This window comes from Globicephala melas, chromosome 10 (assembly GCF_963455315.2).
Source record: "Globicephala melas chromosome 10, mGloMel1.2, whole genome shotgun sequence".
In the NCBI taxonomy this organism is placed as follows: domain Eukaryota; kingdom Metazoa; phylum Chordata; class Mammalia; order Artiodactyla; family Delphinidae; genus Globicephala; species Globicephala melas.
Genome location: NC_083323.1, coordinates 22,545,208 through 22,569,503, shown reverse-complemented (window position 1 = coordinate 22,569,503; position 24,296 = coordinate 22,545,208). Strand labels below are relative to the sequence as shown.

Here is a 24,296-nt window from a genome sequence, read left to right as displayed (position 1 = left end):
CCGTGGCATGTGGGATCTTCCCGGACCGGGGCACGAACCCGTGTCCCCTGCATCGGCAGGTGGACCCTCAACCGCTGCGCCACCAGGGAAGGCCTGTGTGAATCAATTTTAATGCTAACTCTTTAATGGCAAAAAGCCCAAGTCTTAGGGATGAGCCATTCTGGTGTAAGAATTCATAAACTTGAGACTCATCCTAGAAGCGGCCAAGATGGTGGAGTAGGAAGGCCCTGAGCTCTCCTCCTCCCACAGACATACAAAAGTTACAACTATCTAAAGCGCAGTTATTGATGAGAACCACCTGAAGGCTAGCAGAAAAGATATTCTACAACTGAAGATATAAAGAAGGAAGCACAGTGATACAATTAGGAGGGTCAGAGATGAGGTATACTAAAGACCCATACTCCAGGGTAGGTGACCCACAAGTTGGAGGATAATTACAACTGCAGAGTTTCTCCCCCAAAAGTGAGGGGTCTGAGCTCCACTTCCTGCTCCCCAGACCCAGGGGTCCTGCTCTGAGGAGACAAGCCCCCAGAACATTTGGCTTTGAAGGCCAGTAGGGCTTACTTTTGGGAAACTCGGAGGGTTGGGAGATATAGACTCCACTCTTAGAGTACACACAAAATCTCATATGTTCCAAGACCCAGTGCAGAAGCAGTAGTTTTAAAGGAGCCTGGGTCAGACCCACTGGCTGATCTTGGAGAGCCTCCTGGAGAGGCAGGAGGCAATTGAGACTCACTCTGGCGACGTAGACACCGGCAGCAGCCATTTTGGGGAGCTCCCCCACGAGAACACTGGTGCTGCCAAGTGTCATTTTGGAATCCTTCTAGCTTATAGGGTCTGGACCCGGCCCTGTCTGCCAGCTGCTAGGGACCAGAACTGGGACACTGCAAGCCACACAGCTAGCTAGGTGGGGACACAACAGGCCAGCTTCCCTGGGATTCAGCTGCCCTGGAACCCAGCCTTGCCCACCAGAGAGCCCAGGATCTGTCTCCAACCCGTGTCCACCAGTGGGCCAGCACTGGCCCCGGGAACTGGCCTCACCCAATAGGAGGTGGTCACCAGCCCCAGGACCCCATGGGTGCTGGCTCTACCCACCTGTGGGTTGACACCAACTCTGGAACACCTAGGGCACTGCCACCAGAGACCCTGGGACCTGGCTCTGCCCATCAGCAATTCCACTCCTGGGTGTTTAACCAAAGAAAATAAAAACAGTAATTTGAAAAAATACATGCACCCCCTATGTTCATTACAGTGTTATTCACAATTGCCAACATATAGAAGCAACCTAAGTGCCCATCAATAGATGAATGGATAAAGAAGATGGGGTAGATATGGGGTATACCATATATCACAATGGGATATATATCACATATCACAGTGAGGTATATATCACAATGGAATATTAGTCATGAAAAGGAATGAAATCTTGCCATTTGTGACAATACGGATGGACCTAGAGGGATTATACCAAGTGAAATAGAGAAAGACAAAAATACTGTATGATTTCACTTATATGTGGAATCTAAAAAACAAAACAAATGAACATAACTAAACAGAAACAGACTCAGAGATAGAGAACAAACAGGTGGTTGCCAGAGCGGAGGGGGGTGGGAGGGGAGAGAAATAGGTGGGGAGATTAAGAGGTACAAACTTCCAGTTACAAAATAAATGAGTCATGGGGATGAAATGTAGTGTGGGGAATAGAGTTAATAATTATGTAATATATTTTCATGGTGACAGAAGCAACTAGACTTACCATGGTGATCATTCATTTTGAAATGTATAAAAATATCAAATCAGTGAAAATTCCCTGGCGGTCCAGTGGTAAGGACTCTGCGATTTCACTGCCGAGTGCCTGGGTTCAGTCCCTGGTGGGGGAACTATCCTGCAAGCCACTTGGTGTGACAAAAAAAAAATCAAATCACTATGTTGTGTACCTGAAACTAATGTAGTGTTGTAGTGTTGCAGGTCAGTTATACTTCAAAAACAGACAAACAAACAAATTCATAGAAAAAGAGATCAGATTTGTGGTTATCAGAGGTGGGGGGTGGGGGAGAGGGATTGGATTAGGTAGTCAAAAGGTACAAATTTACAAGATAAAGAAATACTAGGGATATAATATACAACATGATAAATATAATTAACACTGGTGTATGTTTTATATGAAGGTTAAGAGTAAATCCTAAAAAAAAAAAAGTAAATCCTGAGTTCTCATCACAAAGAAAAATATGTATTTTCTATTTCTTTCATTTTGTATCTATAGGAGATGATGGATGTTCACTAAACTTATTGTGATAATCACTGCATGATGTATGTAAGTCAAATTATGATGTTGCACACCTTAAACTTCTACAGTGCTGTATGTCGATTACATCTCAGTAAAACCGGAAGAAAAAAATTCATAAACTCTTCTTTTTGAGGTAACTAGTTCTATGCACCTGGATACTGTTGATGCTAGGCATTTGAAACTAGGGCTAATGTTTGTGGGTGGGTTTTTTTTTTAGATTATTGTACTTTTTAAATGACTTTATTGAGGAATAATTGATGTACAATAAACTGCACATATTTAAAGAGTACAATTTGATGAGTTTGACACAAGTCTATACCGTGAAACCATCAAGACAATCAACATAATAAACATTCTTCACCTCTCAAGATTTCTTTGTGCTTCTTTAAAAGTTATACTTCCCAGGCAACCACTGATTCATTTTCTGCCCCTACATATGAGATTGGATTTTCTAGAATTTTATATAAGTGGAATTGCTAATGTGATGCTGTTTTAAATGTTAGAACTTCTTTGCTTTGGCTGCTTCTGGTCACATCAACACCACACATGAGTTGTGCTGCTTTGGGGCAGCCTCCATCTGAGGCTTGGCAAGCCCCCTGCAATCTGTGCTGCCCCCCACCCCGCAAACGCTGCTCTAGATGCCACTTCCCTACCTCATTTTAGGTGACCTTTCCCTGTTTCCTAAAGCCATAAAGGACCCAGGAATTCTTACATGATTCTTTTCCTGCAGCTCCCTGGTTGTGACCTTTCTAGTTTCTCTTACTCTAAATGGATAATATATGTTACAGCCCTGATCCTGATGGGCAGTTTTTCAGCTGGGCCCCAACCACACATACTATGCTCCTTGGCAGTTAGTGAGGGCAAGTGGGGATTCAGATCCTGCCCCATCTAGATTTCCCAGCGCTAGACTGGCAGACCCTGAGTGTGTATGTGTGTGTGCATGTGCGCATGTGCGTGCGAACATATGCATGTATATGTAAGGGGGATGCATAAGGTTCTTACTATATAAAGTTGCAAACATGTTTTATATAAAGTTTTAAATACATTTGAGCATATTTATTTTGGAAAATCCAGTGCTCAGTCCTTCAAAAACTTTTATTTTTACTGTACAAAATAGAATCAAATACAAAATAGTATTTACTCCAAAATTTCATTATTTCTGAGTTGTCAGTCTTTTTATAACATGACAGAGGTCCCATTAAAAAGTTTCTTCAGTCTAATCTAAATAATTTCAAGCTAATCCATATCTGAAATGTGTTTTATTTCATCTTTCATATCCTTAATCTCAGCTCGCACTATTGTTAAGTTAGATATTTTCTCTTTTAAGAAAGCAATTTCTTTCTCTCTTTGTAGTAAGTCAGTAACCAATCTCCCAATGCGTACTGTTAAATCATTTACCAAGGGTTCCAAGCGGGAAAAGTCCTTCTTTAGATTATACACCTTTGGTTTTAGATCATTTGCAAAAGTCACTGTCTTCAGAACTTTAGCTCTGTCACTTTCTAAGCTTAAAAATCTATCTGTGTGCTTGCTGAAATCACTCTGTAGCTCAGAAAGTATCTTCTTAACAGAGTTAATTCTTTGTGAATTGTCAGATGCTGTCTTTCGGAGCATTGTTGTTCGGTCAATGCTACTTGAAAGAAGATCACCTATGTTTTTTACTGTATGTTTTTCTACTTTTTCTATTTTATTTTCTAGTTCTTGAACAGAATCTGTCAATGATGTTACATCAGTTACTACACCTGAAATACGTCGCATATCTGTTTTTACAGTTGTAATCTTGAGACCGACATCTTTTGCCATGGAAGTTGTACTTTGGTCTACTTTTGTAACATCTTCAGAAACAGTGGTCAAATTGTTGTTCAATATATCCTGCTTTTCAGTTATTCTGTTGGACCAAGTTTTCACTTCATAAATCTCCTCCTGTAGACGCTTTAGATGAGTAATTATTTGAAAAGACTTCAATTGTTCTATGATAGCTTCAGACTTCTGACACTGTAAGAAAATATAGTACCAGAATAATTAAATTGAGTAAAAGCTTAACATTTAAAATTCAACTTAAATTTTAGGTGTTATTTTAAACTATAAAGTTACTGCTCTTCTGGAAAGCATTTGGTAAAAGATGCATCAAGTGTATTGCTAATGAATAGGAAGGGAAACATTGAGGAAATTTCATGTGACTGCAAATGGCATTTTCCAGTTATTTTGGCACCACCAGTCCTCTGCATGGTGACAAAATGAGCTAAATGAGGGGAAATGATGTACCTTCTGTTGCTGGAGAAGGGAGGAGGAAGCCCCCTCTAGATGAGTTTCGCTAAATTTGGGGGGGTCAAACAAGACAACATGACTTCTGAAATGCAAGTTTGTTTGTAGGTACAAGTGCTAGAATGAAGGGACTTTATTGTCCTATTACTTTTATGAATACTTTCCTGGGGTATTGAACTAATTCCATTCAATTAGTAATCCTTAAGTTCCTAGTGTGTTGTCAGGCATGTGAAGTCTGAGGAACATAAAGATGAGTACAGCTTCGGTTGTGGCTTCAACTCAGTTCAGTAGTTTAATAGAGATGATAGATATGTAAAAAACAAAACAACAAACAAACAAAGCACTATCTCCAAGGTTTTAAAATTCCAAGATTCCAAATACAAGTGATTCTCAACTTTTGGATGTTTCAATGCCATCCTCCTTCCCCAGCATCCATTGAATACTGATGTCTCTAAATTGTTTTGATTTAACTTGGACAAATCAGCTGATGAACATTTTGAGCCACACAACTGCCTGGCAACATTTCAAGTTGTTATTTTTGTTGTGTGCATGTGTATGTGTGTTTATATAGCAGTTTTGGGGAAATTGAGTTATTTTATTGTATTTTTAATATTTGAATTTTTATTGCATTGTACCATCAGTTAATAAAGTTAAGAGGGAAAGGGGAATATTAAAGTGTTGATTATAGTGATAAGATGGGTAAGTATCATAAACAATACAAAATTGAAAATTAAAACATACATGCATGAGGTCTATCCATGTTGTCACAAATGGCAGGATATCCTTTCTCAAGGCTGAATATATCAATGTATCACAGTATCATGTTGTACACTTTAAATTTACACAATGTTATATGTCAAATTTATTTAATTAAAAAAAATAAAACACATAGGAATTGTCAGGTTTCAATTAAGTTTCAATCAGAAGATTAACTTAAGCCTGTGCGCTGTATGCTAAACTATGAAGAAAAAAAATTAAAGAACAAATGTAAAATATATTGTCAAAGCCTGTGTTGTAACACAGATATACATTGTGATTACATTGAAAAAAGAAATCCCATTTATAACATGTAAGTCAGTTGTTCCACTTTGCACATTTAACTTTCAGCTTGTTTTCTAGGAAAGCATTGTTTTATTTATTTATTTTTATTTTTTTGCGGTACGCGGGCCTCTCACTGTTGTGGCCTCTCCCGTTGCGGAGCACAGGTCCCGGACGCGCAGGCTCAGCTGCCATGGCTCACGGGCCCAGCCGCTCCGCGGCACGTGGGATCCTCCCGGACCGGGGCACGAACTCGTGTCCCGTGCATCGGCAGGCGGACTCTCAACCACTGCGCCGCTAGGGAAGCCCGGAAAGCATTGTTTTAAAGTGGAGATTGTCTATAGCTTTCTACTAATAATCAAAACCATCTTGATTCAACAACGTTTACTGTGCACAAATAGGAAGGAAATCAAGCAGTGAGTGCAAAACCTTAAATTTTATTTTTTAGGGGAAAGTTTTGCAATAAATTTTATTTGCTGAAAGATTTTCAAAGGTGAAAGGAGAGGGCTTACTTTCATCTATTTCATTACTAGGTTATCATTTATTAATGTATCTAATCTGGTAGAGTTGAGATAGCTTAACAGCATTAAACAAGACATCTCAGAAAGGGCTAAATTTATTCTTAGAAGTATAAGATCATTAAGAAACTGTTAGTAAGCCTCTTTGTCACACTTGGTAGGCTATAAAAGCAATTTATTACTAACTTCTATTAGTCTTCACTAAAATAGAAACTCAATACAGTATAGGAATAGCCTAGAAATTGTTTCACTGAATTATGTTTAAAGATTACATAATGGCTTGTTTAAGCTATTTGCTTAAGATGAACAGAAGAGTTGGAGTCTATTGGTAGCTTGAAAGATTCACCCAGTAATTTGAATACTTACTAATATTCCTGTTCCTATCATATGAGCAAGGTACTAAGCTAGATGCTGCCCTGCAATGTTAAATGTTGTCTGGATCTACAAGCAGAACAATGTGAGTCAAGGGAATGATTTGTGGGTCCAATCAGCCTTCCAGAAACTTTGCTAAAGGATCTTTGGACTGTACTAAGGGACCTGGAAATTTTATTGATCTCTAAAGTTTAAAACCACTTAAAGCCAGGAGAGATTTTAGAAATTATTTGGTACAATTCCTTCATTTTACAAATTAAAAAACTGAGCCCCAAAATAAAGTGCCCAAGAACACAGAGTCAGTGGCAAAGCCTAGATTAGAAGATTCCAGTCTAGGGTTTTTTTCTCCTCCACTGCTTTCTCACTCTTCCCTAAACATTTATTGATTCTTTCTTATGCCCAAGGCCCAAATAATTTTAGGTCACAGTTACAACTTTTGAGGGACTTATAGTCTAGTTTAATGGCAACATAGTAGTGGGCGCATTTGACTGGATTATAGCTTTCTGAATTCTCAAGATAGTTCTACTGACAGCTGATTTCTTGTGATTTTTTTTTTTCCCTCCCTGGTTGAACAGCAGCAGGTTGCACTGTATAGTGGGAGGTCAGTGGCCTCTGGAATTGGACAGACTCAGCAGTGTGATTGTAAGATTCTTAATCTTGCTGAACCTCAATTTCCTCATTTGTAAAAGGGGTCTCATAGCTAGCAAAGCTGTGGTGAGAATCTGTGATAACAGATAACATGCAAAGTGCCTAGCACAATGACTGGGACAGGGTAGATACATACTCAATACATGGAGCTGTTAGGATGATGACGAATGTAGGCCTCCTAGCAGTGTGACACATAATAGGCTCCAAAATGTGGGTTCTATCCTTCCCTGCTCTGTAAAGCTGGGATGGAGCATTTTGATTTGTGTTAAATTAGTAGTTCATAGCTGAAGCGACACAGATACTGGGTGAATTTGCAGAGCTTTTGCCAACTGTGCAAATATGAGGTAAATCTACAGAGAAATGCATTAAAAATTATGTTTGGTGAATATGACATCATGTTAATCTTTGGCCAAGATTATAGATTCACACAAAGACCTACAATTAGATTAAAATTAAAATAATGCCATTGGAGATTCCCTGGCGGTCCAGTGGTTAGGACTTCACGCTTTCACTGCCAAGGGTGTGGGTTCAATCCCTGGTACGGGAACTAAGATTCTGCAAGCCGCATGGTGCAGCCAAAAAAAAAAAAAAAAAAAAAAGCCATTAACTTTGTATCTTACAAATTTAGTTTTCTATCAATCCATACAGGCTAATAAATCAACATTTTTCATTATAAAATATAAAAATACACTTAGTCAACAGCTTCTCATCTTTAGGCAAAATTTAAGGAAATATTACTACAAATATACTTTTCAACTTTACATTGGAGGGTTAAGAAAATTAGGTGTTTTGTAAAAGTGATTTATATGGCTAATTAAAAAAATGGACACTACTCTCTATCAGAAACTTAATGTAAAATTTATTATTAATTACAAAGATACAAAAATGTGTCTTAGGATATGGTAATCTTCCTTAAAGGGAAAACTAACAATGTAATTTAATATTTGATACACAGGAAGGTTTTTGAAATTTCAAGTATCTTTGTTAAATAAATGAATTTAAGAAACAGAGGAAGACAAACTAGGTACATCTAAATCTCTCTAGTGACAATTTTTTATAGGAAAACCCCTGAATAAAGGAATATATACATGTGTATATACATGTACACAATATTTTCTCATGAAATACTTGTAGAAGGGCAGTTTTTGTTTCCCTTGTAATTGTCACTATAGAGCACAGTGGCCACCTTATTTCCATTTATTTTCTGTAACCATTACTATGGTACATACCGTAGTTAATAATAATGATGTGTCAAATCTGGTGACACACCAATAAATAAATAAATAAATAAATAAAAGAGTACAAGAGATCACATATGCCCTGGCAGGATGGAGGTTGAAACGACAAAGTTCCAGTTAATTTTATAATCTATTTTATTAGCATGCAAATAAAAGCAAACATATACAATTTTGTTAGTTCACACAGACAAGAACTTAGATATTCAGAAGTCAAGAAATTTAATGTTAATATTCTAGAAATTAATGCTGTGCCTATGACCCACGGCTGTCTACCATAGGCCTTCCTAACCCCAAAGCAGAACTCATTTGGGATTTTTCAAAAAATGTACAGATTTACATGATAAAACCACCTGACCACAACTATCTTTTGTAACTGACTTCTTTCAAGTTCTTTGTGTTTAATTCCACTGAAATTGCATTATAAAACTGGGACTATAGTTGGTTATTGGCAAGAAGAAACATGTTGTTAGAACAGTACTTTCAAATGCAGTTAACTCAGTTTTTTCAACACCAACCTTGGACACCCTTGATACATCAGTTTACCAATAAAAGTGTTATGCGCTTCCCCAAACTTGCACATTTCCGATTATCATTATTGCAAAAATCTGTCTAGACCTCCCCTTAATTTCATCTCAATATGTCCATGTCTTATTCTTTGTGACTCTATTTTATAATTTTGTGTAAAATAAAATCACTATGTAAAACAAATTTGGTTGGGTAATTAGTTTGGGGACTCTAAAATAATGACATATTTTAGTTACCATAATTATCACATCATATCTCATTATGCTGCTTTTTCTTCTTTAAAATAGGCCACAGGCTTATTAGTGTATTTTTATTGTAAGTAGAAAATTTATCTAGAGATCATGTACCTAGCAAACACAAGAGTCTGTAACACAGTTAGAACCTTAAAAAAAAACAAAGCAAAAAACGCCCAGGTATACAAAGATATTCCCAAAGTCCATACTTCACAGGATGCACACTTAATTCATACGGAAAACTTTCAAAAAGAACACATTTACTCTTTAAAAAAATTTCTTACAAGTATCTATAACAGTTTAGAACCTTAACAAAAAGTAAAAATGTTTCCCAGTCTCCATAGTTTTCAAAAAGTGCATATTAATTCATAGCAAAGCATTCCAGGCTCTCCCTCAGGCATGTTATCTTTTATTTTAGACAAAATTCCTATAAACTTGGTTGTCTGGATTCTTAGCCTGCAGTAAATTGCGAAGGAAATGAAAAACTGGCTGAGGTGAAAACATTACTGATCAACCTGACAGTAAGATCAGGTCAGTGGGTCACTTTTTCAGGTGACAGAAAAGGTATAAGAAATAGACAGAAGGTTTGAAAAATAGCAAACTGGGGTTGAGTGAGGAGGTAAACACCCCTCAATAGCTCCTAGGGACATTAATATATTTGGGTCCAATATGACAGATGAAATTCACAATAATGTCCATTAATTATTAGAAAAACATTTAAAAATATTAAGTATATTGCTTCAAAAAAGTAGAGAAATATATATTTTAGAAATGTTTCTATTTAAAATGGTGAAAATGAAATAAGTTTTATTGCTTAAAAAGATAAGCTTTGACTCTCTGGATAACACATTTGTGTGGACACCTCACTTATTTTCCAATAATGTAGGGTAAAGTGAGGCATATCAAAATAACTCAAAAGCATGGAACTAATCAGGTTATGTATAATAATGTGGTTCATCAGGATAAATGTAGTGCATTCAAAAATCACTATCAATTCCTTTATTTTCTAGATTATATTCTTCTGGAGTCCCCTTTTCTCTTGTACTTGAATATACTATAAAATCATGAACTTTTCCTTTTAGAACATCCAGTTCATTCTGCATCTTTAATATGCTATTATCATACTGAATTCCTTCAAGGGTTTTCTGCATCTCCATTATTTCAGATACTGCTTTCAGCATATCATCTTCCATATTAAACATCTGAAGAGTCAAGTCTTCCATCTTCTTTTCTGTCCCTATCAGATCCTGAGAGACTCTGAGAACAGAGCGAATAGCACTTTCAATTGTTGGCAAATGTGTCTTGCATTCTTCAGCTTTGGGTTCGTAGCTGGAAAGTTTATTAGTCAGGTCTTCATCTCTGGCAAAGAGAGCATGCTGTTCCTCCTCTAACTTTTCAAGTGCTTCTGTGTCGGAGCCAAGCTGCTCCTCTACTCGCAGAAGATCCTCTTCTTCTTGTCTTTTTATAGTTCTAATATTTCTTAGTGTGCTATCTTCCAAATCTTTTAGCCTTTCAGTGAGCAATTTTATTTCTTGTTCAGCTGAGTTAATTTGGACAGTAACTTGAGAATGTATATGTTTTGATTCTGATTTGAAAATGTCTGTATTAACATTCATTTCTTCTAGGCTTCTCTTCCAGAAATCTGTAACGTTCTGGAATTTCTCATTAAGGCTTTGCATCTTTTGAGTGAGCATCTCTTCACTATTCTGAATGTCATGCATGATACTTTGGAGGCTGGATACTTCCTGCTCAAACTGGGTCACCAAAGACATGGATGATGTAGCTTCCTGCAGGATACTTTCAGTAGCTGCAAGCTGCATTTATAACACAAAACAATTCCCAAGGCTACTTAATAACTTTTATATTAGGGAAACATACTTTAACAATCACTTGCCAAGTTCAAATTCTGAAGATGTCTAAAATATCCAAATACATAAGAATCATACAGACAAAAACAATTGTTACATATTTAAGCTGTTAAAAATATGTTTTAAACACATTTAATAGATTAGCACTATGGTAGAAAAATATGGTTGTCCCTCATCCCTAGGTATCCACCTGTGGGGCACTGGTATTCCTGTGGATACCAAAATCCATGGGTGCTCAAGTCCCTCATGTAATATTTGGATGGGGAACCCACAGATACAGAGGGCCAACTGTATACACCTGAACTTATAATCCTAAATATTTGTGCATTTTCATGGAGGGATATTCAAAAGAAAAATATTGTTAAAGAAGCCTGAAGTATATCACATTTCCTTCTTTTTTTATTCCAATGGAAAGCAACTTAGTTGTCATTTTAATAGTTATTTGGCTTTTTAGAAACTGACTTAGTTATAAAATTTGTTAACTTTCCTAAGTTCTATGATTCTGGAAGACTTTCTGCCTGAAAAAAAAAATTTGTTGACTGACCTCTTGCAGAAAAGGTACCAGAATCAGATCTTATAACTATCACAAAGGCAAAAAGTAAATAAAAAATCAGTTTACAGAGACAACTGATGTCAAACAGTAAAGTGTTCTAAGTATCTATAAATTATGGTAAGCTCCTAGCATCTCCTAAGTCTAGAATATAGAAGGACCAGGGTGTGGACCTCTTTCTTAGCCTATACTCACACAAAGATAACAGCCTTAGAGACTATAGGAAGGCCTAGAAATGATCGTTAATTTATCAAATGTTTGCAGCATTATGTTGAAGACATAATACTGTACAAGACACAGTTCTGCCCTTAAGCAGCTTAGTTTACTTGGGGAGAAAGCGAAGTCTACATGCGCTGTGACAGGGAAAGCTATGGAAGCACTTACATAGGGCATCCAAACCGAACTTCGATGATCAAGGAAAATACTATAGAAATATTATCTAACAGCTACTTCTAGTTACTTCCTCTAAATCATCCTACACACTACAGCCAGGTTTGAAGTTTTAAAAACTGCTATGTACACCATGGTAGAACATTAAAAACCCCTTAACGTTTCCTAACACTTCTAGGAGGAAGTCCCAAATTCCATAACTTCTCTATATGTTAGCCTGCCTTCTTTGTCTAGCTAAGTTCTGTCCTTCCTTCAAGGCTCAGACCAGGTCTCAGGTTTTCAGTGCAGCATTCTTCCATGACCCTAGCCATGAGAGCCTGAACTCCTGTAGAATCTATCATATTACATATTTGCCACTTATTTGGCATTTAGCGCATATAATTCAAGAATTCTTGAGTGTTCGCTCTGTGCCAGACCTTGTGCTAGACACTGGATATAAAAACAAAGATACAGTATAGTCCCTATACTGATGAATTAGCCAGGAGAAGCTATGAGAGCTTCTAAATTCCTTAGGGGAAGAGACCATGTTTTATGCCTTTTTGTAGTCCCCGTATCTCAGGGTATAAAGAACATGTTTCTTGATATTTAGGAAGAAGAATGGCCAGAAGCCTCCTGGGTCCACCCCAATCAGGACCTGAAGCAGTTCCAGGTGATAGCTGGGAACAATGCATAACAGTATCGCTCTGAAACCTTGTTTAAAAATTATTTTTAATGTATACATGTAGCTATAATACAATCTCCTTTAAAAACACCAACTATGAGAAATACTTGTACATTGGTAATAGTGTTATGTTTAGTTGTCTTATTAGCAGCATCTTGCAGAGACAAGCTTATCTTAATCCAAGGTAATTCCTTGTTTAGGCTGTTCACCAGAGCATCACTATAACCTGGAGGCAGTATAACCCAGGAGACTCCAATTATAAGATCAACTTTTCAGGATAACAAAGGTCTCAAGACTTAATCTGCAAACAATAAGTGACTAGCACACCACAATAGCTAGAATTTATGGGCTGCCATTACAGTCTAATAGTTTTTCATTTTTTACAAAAGTTAATATCTTAAATATATTACTGCTTGGAAGTTTTCAAAGAGCTTGCATATATATTGTATCTCATCTGATCCTTACACAAATCTTGATATTCTCATTTAATAAATGATGAAATAGAGGCCAAGAGAAGTTAAAGTGATTTTTCCAAAGTCACACAGTTATGATGAGAGCCCATGTCTAGTTGTTTTCCCCTCCTACTGCATTAAGCTGGCCTTTAGGGCCAGCTTTGTAAAGAGTCAGCTATTGTTAAACTACTCCTAGGGCAGACTGGGAGAGAACGAACTACGTGAAGACAATATTTCTTGGATCCTAGGATGATATTTTAAATATCTGCTTCAAAGCCATTTATTTATTTACTTTTAATTGAAGTATAGTTGATTAACAATCTTATATTAGTTTCAAGTGTACAACATAGATTTACAGATTATACTCCATTTAAAGTTATTGCAAACAAATGGCTATATTTGCCTGTGCCATAAAAATACATCCTTGTTGCTTACAAAAGCATTTTTGTAATCTACATGAGTTTTATTAAAAACATTGCCCATTATAAAATTGGCCATGTAGTGGAAAGTAAGAAAAAAATGAATATTTAAATTTATGCATGGAGAAGCCCTTAGGTTTACATTCTCAGTCTACCAAACTGTAGATTTAATACAAAAAATTTAGGACACAGACTTCCCTGGTGGCACAGTGGTCGAGAATCCACCTGCCAATGCAGGGGACACGGGTTGAGCCCTGGTCTGGGAAGATCCCACATGCCGCGGAGCAACTAAGCCCGTGAGCCACAACTACTGAGCCTGTCTCTAGACCCCGCCAGACACAACTACTGAGCCCGTGTGCCACAACTACTGAAGCCCACTCGCCTAGAGCCTGAGCTCTGCAACAAGAAGCCACCACAGTGAGAAGCTCGCGCACCACAACGAAGAGTAGCCCCCACTAGCAGCAACTAGAGAAAAGCCTGCGCACAGCAACAAACGCCCAACGCAGCCAAAAATAAATAAATTAAAAAAAACCCCTTAGGGCAGTATTCCACCTTACAGCTGTTTAGGAGTAATTAGATATTAGAAGAGGGAAACTAGAGGGCTACTGGGGAGAGATACTGAGAGTGATAGCTGACAGGCCAGGCTCTAATCTCCTGTAATATTTGACTTCAAATTCTAATAATATGTTAAATCTTTGTCCTCCTTACTGGGTTCCAAGCTTGCAAGGCAGAGATTCACTAAAAGCATTTTAATTGCTGCCAAATTTTTCATTTAAAAAAGAAATCTTTCTTCAAAATATGTTTTCAATAGCATTTAAGTACATGAAGTTTCTATCTCCTGGAATTTTTTCTATCATTACGTTTGCTCTGATTAGAGGGCTTTCGATAACTACAATCAGTTTCCAACCTGAGCCCTAGGTCAAAATACCAACTCTTGCAGCACCTTCCCAGAGGCCTCTAAACTCACCCTCCATGGAATTCACTGGCATGTGTAAGGGATGATTTTAATCCATGACTCTTATCTTCCTGGGGACTACAGGCTTATTCTGTGCATCAGGCTGCAGGGACTTCGGCCGTCTATTTCATTTCTATTTTTGCAACATCTTTGCTTACCCTGGGGCCAAGCACAAATCCTTTTCTACCTTATCACTGAGTAAAGGCTCAGTGATGAACAAAGGAACAAACAAGCCATGTTTCCCAATGATAGCTTGGTCTCTGGTAGCCAGACAAGGCCCACATGATGACTTATTGGTTGCAGCTGACCTTCTCCTGAGACATGTGGTAGTTAAAAATTTTTTATCTGTCTCACATTTCTAAGAATCACAGTAGTAATGCACTTGTATTTGCAGCTTGAAGAAACACAAAATAGACATGGATTTTAATTTTCATTTGTCAATAAAAATCAATATTTATTTTAGGTTAGTCATTCTTATATGCATATGAATATATATGCTTACCAAGTGGAAATAAAGAAAAAAAACTGATGGATCTTAGTGCAAAAAGTGCTACTCCTATTTTAATTTTATATCTAAAGATCAATAATATTTTCAGTGCTCTAGATACTTGATATTTAAATAGAAAATTGAGGTCACGTCAATATGATAATATTGGTCTTTTTAAACAATAACATTTGTCATATATTAGAAAATTCTTGTCCTTTTGAAATGTAAGCTAAGACTAAGTTGGATTAAAGGGAGAATGTGAAGTAGGAAAACCAGTGAGAGTTAAAGTAGTAATGGTCTAAAAGGCAGGGAAAAAGAATTTATCAACTGGGGTAGAAGGGTGGCAATGGGGAAGAAAAACGGTAAAATTTCCCCAAATATCCCAATTAATAATTACCTTTTCTGAAATTAAACTGATTTTACTTTGAAGCCCTTGGAATTCGTTGGTTTCCATTTTCAGTAACTGGTATTGGTTTTCCACCTTTGCAAACTTCTCCGACTGCTGAAATACAAACCTGAAAAAGGGGAAAAAAAAATCACTACTTCCTAACTCAAACCCATTTAAGTTCGGATGTTAAAGCAGTATTTTATTCCCACTTCTGGTAAGGACAACATAAATTCTGGTACAGGTAGTGGCAGCTTTTATAAGAAGGGAGGAGTGAGTATGCAGTCCAGTGGTTCAACAGCTTCACTGCATATTGGAGTCGCCTGGCAGCTTTACTTTTTAAATTTTTAAAATTTATTCATTTATTTATTTATATTTTTGGCTGCGTTGGGTCTTCGTTGCTTCGCCCGGGCTTTCTCTAGTTGCGGCGAGCGGGGGCTACTCTTCGTTGCGGTGCGCGGGCTTTCTCTAGTTGCGGTGAGTGGGGTGTACTCTTTGTTGCGGTGCGCAGGTTTCTCACTGTCGTGGCTTCTCTTGTTGTGGAGCACGGGCTCTAGGCGCGCAGGCTTCAGTAGTTGTGGCACACAGGCTCAGTAGTTGTGGCACGCGGGCTCTAGAGCGCAGGCTCAGTAGTTGTGGCGCACGGGCTTAGTTGCTCCGTGGCTTGTGGGATCTTCCTGGATCGGGGCACGAACCCATGTCCACTACACTGGCAGGCGGATTCTTAACCACTGCGCCACCAGGGAAACCCTCACCTGGCAGCTTTAAAAAAGTGTAATGCCTGGGTCTTACCACAGAAATTCTGACTTAATTGGTTTGGGATGTGACTTAGATATTGTAAATTTTCAAATCTCCTAGCCAAGATGACAACGACAAGTTGACACTTTATTGTAAAAATGACTTCCACTGCAAGACAAACATTTAAAGACTCAAAACTCAACGGAGAGGTGATTGAATCAAACTCATAAATATCATTAGGCTAACTGTTGCTTATAAAACTGTCCAAAACTAAAATGGAGTTTTTGCATTTTAAACAAATGTTTAACAATGTCGGATGAAATAAATTTCTTTTGATGATGGCTAATGTTTATTCTATGAGATAACAGTGAACTAAGTAAGCCCAGGTTACATAATTAGTACAGACTGACTTCTCCTGTGTGTTAATATGAACTTTTAAACAAAACTTCTCGTTATTAGAAAACACTATTATCCTAATTTCAAAGAAGGATGTGTAGACAATTCTTTTCTGATTGGCTATTTCATTCTTGGCTTTTAGGGACCAGCAGACAGAGATGAAGGAGAAAGACGGTCTAAAGAAATGTCTAATTTCAGGAACTAGTTTTATCATCCATTACTCCAGTGTTAACCTCATGGATTTATCCTATAGATCAGTGTGTTCATTTAGAATAAAATCATTATTATAAGAGGGATTTCTTATGAAGGTTGATCCACAAAAATTAATTACAGGACTTTCTGTTTTATTTAATCTTTTTAATGTTATCTCCACACTTCTCTTCAAAATTCAAATATTAAGCAAAAGCTTGAAGAAAACTGTATCATATTAGTGACCATCTCTGATGATAATTTGTAGAGTTTTTTTCATGGTTAGCTTCTCACCAAAATAAAAAAATAAAATTCACTATTTCTATATGTGAATAGTGCATAAAAGAAAAAACAAGTATAAAGTTTACTTAGTGCTAGTAATGAAAATAATCAACAGTGGTCTGTATGATGCTGAGTTAAAATACATTTGTTTTATTTTCACTTACAAGTGCCAGACACTATTCTAAGGGCATTATAAATATTAACTCATTTAACATTAAGGAAGAGAATGATTTTTCTAGAAGCCAAAAATGTACACTAGAGAAGGTGGTTTCAATTGTGAAACATTAATTTTTGAAACTGGCATCCAGATTATGCCCAAGGTGCTTTGTTTCCTTTTTATGAGTCAGAGGCATTTTCTAACAGGAGCGGTTCAAGATCTCCTTACTCCCTATCTTCCTTCGTTTAGATGAGACAACAATTAGGGTCTGCTAAAGGCTACAGCTTCTAGGAGAAGAAAGGATTATAAACAATTCTGGATTAGGGATTTCTATTTCTAGGGTCTTGGCCTCTTTTTGGATTAATATCAAAGGTAGACCGCATATCATACTGGTTGAATGTGAAGCTAGGCAACTTTGGCTCTGCCATTTACTAGCTGTACAAGCACCTTGGGCAAGTTATTTAACTTACCTTTGCTAGTTTCCTCATCTGCAAAGTGGGGATAAAACTACTTAGTTCATAGGGTGTTGCAGAGATTAAACAGGTTCATATTAATAAAGCTCTTAAAGTGCCTTGAACATAAAACGTCAACTATTCTCTTTACGTACCTTGGCCCTTTCTTTTGAATTGCTTTACACAGTTGCTTTTCCCATCCCTCTGACAAGCCTAGAGTGGTAAAATGGATCAGGGCTCCCTTCTACTTAACACTTGATAGAAGCCCCAGGCCTGTCACACTTTGAACCAGGGTTGGGTTTATAGCAAACAAAGGATGAAGTGAATGGATGAGACCCACTAATAGGAAAAGAAGCATTCTCTTACTCTGTTTTGGGGCCTCTTTTCACTATCATAGATAAAGATCTTGAAGGTATGGATGTAGGAGAAAAGCACCCGGATTAATTGGCCACCTTAGTGTAGGCTTTACAAAGGGAATCTTCCCGACTTCTTCATAATCCATTGCAGTTTACAGAGAACTCATATAGATTCAGGGCCCTGTGGGAATAAACCATGCAGTTCCTTGGAGTCTTGTCTCTGCATAGCTCCTTTAGGAGGCCTAGATGTCAGACAGCTGATGGAGGATTTATATATACAGGATTTTTCTCTGGCTCTGTTTCAACTTAGTAATGAGAAAGAGTCAGTATCCATTTAGCTGTATGTTTCATACAGCAACTTCATTTTCAGCATAATACTGAAAGTTCAGGAACATACAGACCATATTCCATTTTTAAAAATCAAGGTAATTAAAGGATAACTGTCTTTCAGATTAAACTCCACTAACAAAAGCTGAAAAATGGGGTTAGCCAAGATTTTACTGTATAAACGATTTATAGAGAAAGTTGTATTAGATAGAGAAAAAAAACCCTGAATTATCTGATGGTTGAAAGAGCTTTTGACTTCTGATACATAATTATCACAAATGCTATGACAAACTTTTATAAAGGCAATTAAAAAATCTGTTGAAATTTCCAGAAGAAACTTAAAAGTTTTACAATGGAACTTCTAGTTGACTAAATTTCTATGTAATAAGCTTTTAAGGTTTTGTCTTGTTTAGTACCTTCATAACTTGTAAAAACTTTTTGAAAGCAGAATGTCTTCAATCTCTTACATGGAAAATTTCCTTAAAGAGTTTATAAATGACGTATGCAAACCAACACTCAGGCCCTATAGTTCTGGGCAACTGTTATCTCCAACATCTTATTGTCAGGCTGACAGCAGATGATTATCAGGACTTTGTTTAATAGAGAGATGTTCAAGTACCACCCTTTTGTTGCATTATCTCTGTTTATTTTCCAAACAAGGATCCAAACACTATTGGTTTGAAGATACTGAAATAGTGATGCCTTGAAATCAACCTCGGACAGTGCAAGGGTTCAAATCTCTGCCCCAACTTAATCAGACAAAATTAGAGTACTCCTAAGCTGTATTTAGGCACATATATTCGATTTTGTATTTTAACAACCAGAACAATGTCAGTACAATAGCATGCAATAAAGATTTGATAGACCAATCTTTAGGTGCTAATCCTAGTGGTAAAAATGTCAGTGGCTTAGTTATAATTCCAGTGTGCTGAGATGCTAAATGTTTGCATTTTCTTTTTTTTTGCGGTACGCGGGCCTCTGACTGTTGTGGCCACTCCCGTTGCGGAGCACAGGCTCCGGACACGCAGGCTCAGCGGCCATGGCTCACGGGCCCAGCCGCTCCGCGGCATGTGGGATCTTCCCGGACCGGGGCACGAACCCACGTCCCCTACATCGGCAGGCGGACTCTCAACCACTGCGCCACCAGGGAAGCCCAATGTTCGCATTTTATTTAGAAAATTCTCAAATTTACCACGAATACATATGTGCTATTGTGACCAAAGTATTTATACTTCAACTCTTGTCGCAAAAGATTTCACAAGAGCAATTAACAGTCATTTAATAACAATCATTGAATCTGCCCATTTTAGAAATAATCTTTGAGCATTGTTTTATTATTTTGCAAAGACACAGTTCAAATAAAATCTTCCTACTTGAATATAACTTGTTTGTATCTTTACTGCAGGCACTAACAGTAAATTCCTGAGCTGAAGTGTCTGCTTTTCAACAGTTGTTTTCCTTTATAGATTCCTGTTAGTGTGTTTTCCTAGGACAGTAACTAAATTATTGAAAAGTTGAGCATTTTCTGATGTAATTTATCTCATATGAATATGAATCTTTGGATGAGAATTAACAAATTCAGTAACTAAAACCAGTTGTATTAGGTTCTAGAAAGAAGCAACATATATATTTTAGCCTACTAAGTTCTAGTACTGAATAACTTTCCCAGCACAAAGTTTTTGATTTACCTGAAGGTCATGCAATATAAGACATAAAAGCAGTTTATTTAAAACAGTAAGTTCTGTACATTTATTCTTTTAAGATAAAAATATTCCATAAACAAATATATTAGTAAAATAACAATTTATCTCTTTTTGGAGAGAATATTTAATAATCAACATTTCACTTTATTGTAACAAATCTTTTATTGACTGACTGACTGGGGATGAGTCATCAGTAAAGTATACTTCAAAATTTACTAGCATCAAAAATGTTCTAGACCTTCCCTGGTGGCGCAGTGGTTAAGAATCCACCTGCCAATGCAGGGGACACACGGGTTCGAGCCCTGGTCCAGCAAGATCCCACATGCCACGGAGCAACTAAGCCCGTGAGCCACAACTCCTGAGCCTGCGCTCTAGAGCCCGTGAGCCACAACTACTGAGCCCGCATGCCGCAACTACTGAAGCCCGTGTGCCTAAAGCCCGTGCTCCACAAGAGAAGCCACGGCAATGAGAAGCCCGCGCACCACAATGAAGAGTAGCCCCCGCTCACCGCAACTAGAGAAAGCCTGCGCAGTAACAAAGACCCAACGCAGCCAAAAAAAAGGAAAAAATGTTCTAGATGAGAGGACATCCAGGGTTGCTTCTAGAATCCAATTATTCTTGAAGATAAATAGCTATCTTCTAAATACTTCAAAAATCAGTGAAAATGGAGGGGAACTCTAAAGAGTCAGTCTTGTTATTAAAACGAAATAGGTTAATCCTAAAGAATATGATTGAGGAAAACAAAATAAGTTGGTTGTAAGGTTATTTCTTAATATTCATCTTTCCTATGACATCAATATATCGCTATTTGCTTGGTTTAAAAACTGTAAGTTTTTAGTTTCAGGTGAACAAAAGTGTTATACTAAAACTCAGTCTGTAACTTAGGAACAGACTTATTAACGCATGCACAATAACCAAAATAAGAGCTATCTTCCAAAACTTTATATTATGCACGTTTGTTGCTCTAAGAGCATAATGAATTCTTTTAAGGTTGCAAACGTTGCCACTAGGCATTTATGGGTGGGGCAAATTTGTCCCAAATGCACAGCGGACAGGAAGTAACGGGTTCTAAAAACGGGAAAGCTTCTGTCCTGTACAGGCGCTTAATGAAATTTGGCCGAATCTGCATTTCTTAATGGTTGACGTTCCCAAACCTTGGCCTCAGCTCCAGCTGGGCGATCGAGGCACGCCAGCAGTACAAAAATAAATTACGAGAAACGAGCGAAAGTTAAAATAAAGGTTGGGCCGTCCCTTCCCTGGGGTCGATGCTGAGGAACAGAAGCCGCAAGCGTGGCGGCTAGAGGTTAGCGGGACGCCGAGCCGGGCGGGGCCGGGGCAGACGCGGGACCCAGAGAAGAGAGGGCGACCACGGGAGGCCGGACACCCGGGCGGCCTCGGACCACTTACCAGGCCAGGCCCAGGCACGTCCCCAGCGACAGAAGGCTCAAGCCGGTCCGGGGATCCGCCCAGCCCCCGCCTCCACCGCCCCGACCCTCGAGGCTCTTCCCGTCCTCGCTTCGCTTCCCAGGCTCCGCTGGGGCTCCCTTGGGCGCCGACCTCTTCCGGCTCTTCCCCTCAGACATGTCTGGAGGTCCTGAGGATGACAAACCCGGGGCTGCCTCTTCACCCTGGGGTAGCGAGACGTGGCCTCCTCAGCCTCCGCGGGAAGGCTCGGCGGTGACCGCGCCCCATTTCAGACTTGACACCGCCCAGAAACCAGCCCCCTTCCTCTCCCGGCCATCCTTCCTGCTCCACAGCGTCTCCCAGCCACCCGCTTTCTAGTTCCTCCAGCTGGGGTAAGCGGCAATCCTACTTCCCCAAACTTCTGCGTTAACGCTGCAAAAGCGAGGAAACCCGTCTGCAAGCCGCCGGGACGCGGCGGGGGGGGGGGGGGGGGGGGGCGGGGCGGGGCGGGGCAGGGCAGCGCGCGTCGAGCGCGCCGCCGCCGCCTCGGTCCGCCCTTCGTTGGAGCGCGGCGCGCCCCAGTTGGTGCGGCGGAGGCTTTTTTCTGCGCGCGCGGGCACTAGCCGGATCCAGAGCGCGCGCGGCGACGGACGCCTGGAGGGGTTCCGGGTGTGTTTCTTGGCACGCGCGGGCTGGCGTCGTCCCAGGGGGGCGGACTGGCGGGTTTTCACTGCTCCACGGTCCTGAGGCGGAGAGGCTGGCTTTATTCCTGGGCAGAAGGGGTGAGGGAGCCGGAGGTGAGGCGTCTGGGCTGTCAGCGACCCGCGAGGACTTGAAGTAGACGCGGCGGCGTCCGCAGTGGCTCCGGGCTCCCGCCCGGGTGCAGCCGCAGCGGGAGGGAAGGAACGACAGTCCGAGTGGCGCTCCTTCCTTTGTGTCTGGGTTGGAATACTCACCTCGGCGCCCCGGGACTGCGTGGTCCGCCTGCGGGGGTGACGCCTCCTCCGCAGGTCGGAGATTCCCGGGGGTCTTCAGGAGCCCCCCGGCTGCGGAGGCCCAGGTGAGACACCTGTGAGGCCCCGACCTGCCCCCGGGCTGTGGCCCGAGCCCCAAATTTCCTTTTGGAAGTCCCGTTGCCTCCACTCACCCCTACCTTGATTTTCCGGTCTGTCCCTTCAGGGCTTCTCTTCCCAGTGAAGACCCAGGTGCGAAGGTTTGGGTAACTTTGCGCCTCGCTTTTCTCCCCGAACCCGGTTCTTCGGAGGTTCAGTAGTCGATTTTAGAGACTCAGAATTCTGGGTCAAGGAATTATTATTAATCATTCTGATACTGTACCAGGAAGTGAACTTATCTAAAGAGGAAATGTTTTCCTGGATGAAACTGTTCTTTATATTTCACAAGCCTGGAGAGTACTGACTTTACATGTTGATGTGGTTACGGAAGGTGGGACACTGAGAATTTGTTCAGAATATCTAAATGAGTGCAGAGTTAAAAAACGTATAAAACTTAACGTCTTTAGTTTTAATAGGGCTAGGTAAAGTTGGAAATTAGTTTCAGATGGTCAGAGTGTGTCTATTGCCTTAGCTATTGGACAAAAGCTAAAAAGTTCATTTTTGTTTTGTTAAATAGAGTTTTATTACTGAAAAATTAAGGGACGTTTTATGTTTTAATATGATTTTTAAAAAAGTAATTAGTTTATTATTTATTTTTGGTTGCATTGGGTCTTTGTTGCTGTGCGTGGGCGTCTCATTGCGGTGGCTTCTCTTGTGGAACACGGGCTGGGTAGTTGTGGCTCACGGGCTCTAGAGCGCAGGCTTAGTAGTTGCGTCGCACGGGCTTAGTTGCTCCGCGGCATGTGGAATTTCCCCCGGACCAGGGCTCGAACCCGTGTCCCCTGCACTGGCGGGGGGGGTTCTTAACTACTGCACCACCAGGGAAGCCCGGGACGTTTTATGTTTAACTTGAGATCATAAAAACACTAACATTTAAAAACGTAGCCTTGATCCTAACCATAACTTTTTCTTTTATCAATCAGTTTCATGCCAGTACTGGGCATTTTGTGAACCTTGACAAGCATAGGCAAATTCTCTACTTACCTGTGTTTGAAAGTGACACATTCGGTGGTACTTTTTATAGTCATTATTGATTACTGATTAATGAAGCTTAACGATTATTGCTTCTCTTCTGTGTGCTCAAAATCACTTGTACTTATCTCTTGGCGCTTAGTACATCACATTATAATTATCTGTATTTTACTCTCCTACAAGATTGTGAATTCCTTCAGGGGTATGATTTAATCTCTGTAGATTCAGGGCCTGACACACAGGAGGGGCTCAAATGTTTATTGAATGAGTATATAAATAAACACATTTAGACACTCACTGTATTACATTTGATAGATTCTGTTTAAAAACTTGAAAATGTTCTGATCTGGGTTTTATACCTATTGAAAAATTTGCATCGTATTTGAAATAAAGTTGCTAGGAACTTAGAGTATTATACTCTGAAGAATATTATTCTTTGTGTCCTCCTACTCTAAGAAATGACATCAGAGGATATTTTCTGTTGCTTTGTCATAGTTAGCAGCTCAGCTGAAAAATTAGTGGAGTAAGTACATGAGAAATGTGTTTACCAATGAAGACCTACCAGCTGACACTCATCTTGAGTGAGCACTAATACTCAATACCAAGAACGCTCTATTTAGTCTTAATGATGGTAAAGAAATCAAGTAGTTTATAAATATTAGGACTTTAGTATGACCATTGTTTATAAAATCTTAAAGGAAGTTTTAAAATTGTACAAATGATAATGTGTATTGAAAAAATATTAAGACAGTATAGAAAAGAAGAAAAAAGAACGGGGGAAAATTCCCCCCAAATCTTGCTACTTGGAAGTAACCCAAACATTTTGTTGAACAGACTTCTAAACATCTCTCTATGCATTTATATGAGACCAACACATATTTTGTGCTATACATGGTATCATATTTAAATTTTTTTTCCAT

The 24,296-nt window shown here is 39.2% G+C and overlaps 2 protein-coding genes across 3 annotated transcripts in view; one reads left to right on the top strand and one right to left on the bottom strand.

Annotated features, from left to right (window-relative positions):
- Positions 1-3,363: 3,363 nt before the first annotated feature.
- IKBIP (IKBKB interacting protein) lies at positions 3,364-21,759 on the bottom strand. Of its 2 annotated transcripts, none has more exons than XM_030856330.3 (3): positions 21,296-21,759; positions 15,301-15,418; positions 3,364-4,279 (listed from the first exon to the last, which is right to left on the bottom strand). In XM_030856330.3, exons 1-3 carry the CDS (start codon positions 21,469-21,471, stop codon positions 3,524-3,526), a joined length of 1,050 nt encoding a protein of 349 aa, XP_030712190.1. In that variant the 5' UTR covers positions 21,472-21,759; the 3' UTR covers positions 3,364-3,523. The 2 variants fall into 2 exon arrangements, with proteins under 2 accessions (XP_030712190.1, XP_030712189.1); XM_030856329.2 differs by lacking the exon at positions 3,364-4,279 and adding an exon at positions 8,307-10,935.
- Positions 21,760-21,945: 186 nt separating this feature from the next.
- The window catches only part of APAF1 (apoptotic peptidase activating factor 1), a 91,346-nt gene continuing 88,995 nt past the window's right edge, over positions 21,946-24,296 (top strand). The window contains exon 1 of the mRNA XM_030856322.2: positions 21,946-22,352. The gene's annotated coding sequence lies outside the window, so the exon portion shown is untranslated. The remainder of the gene's footprint in view (positions 22,353-24,296) is intronic.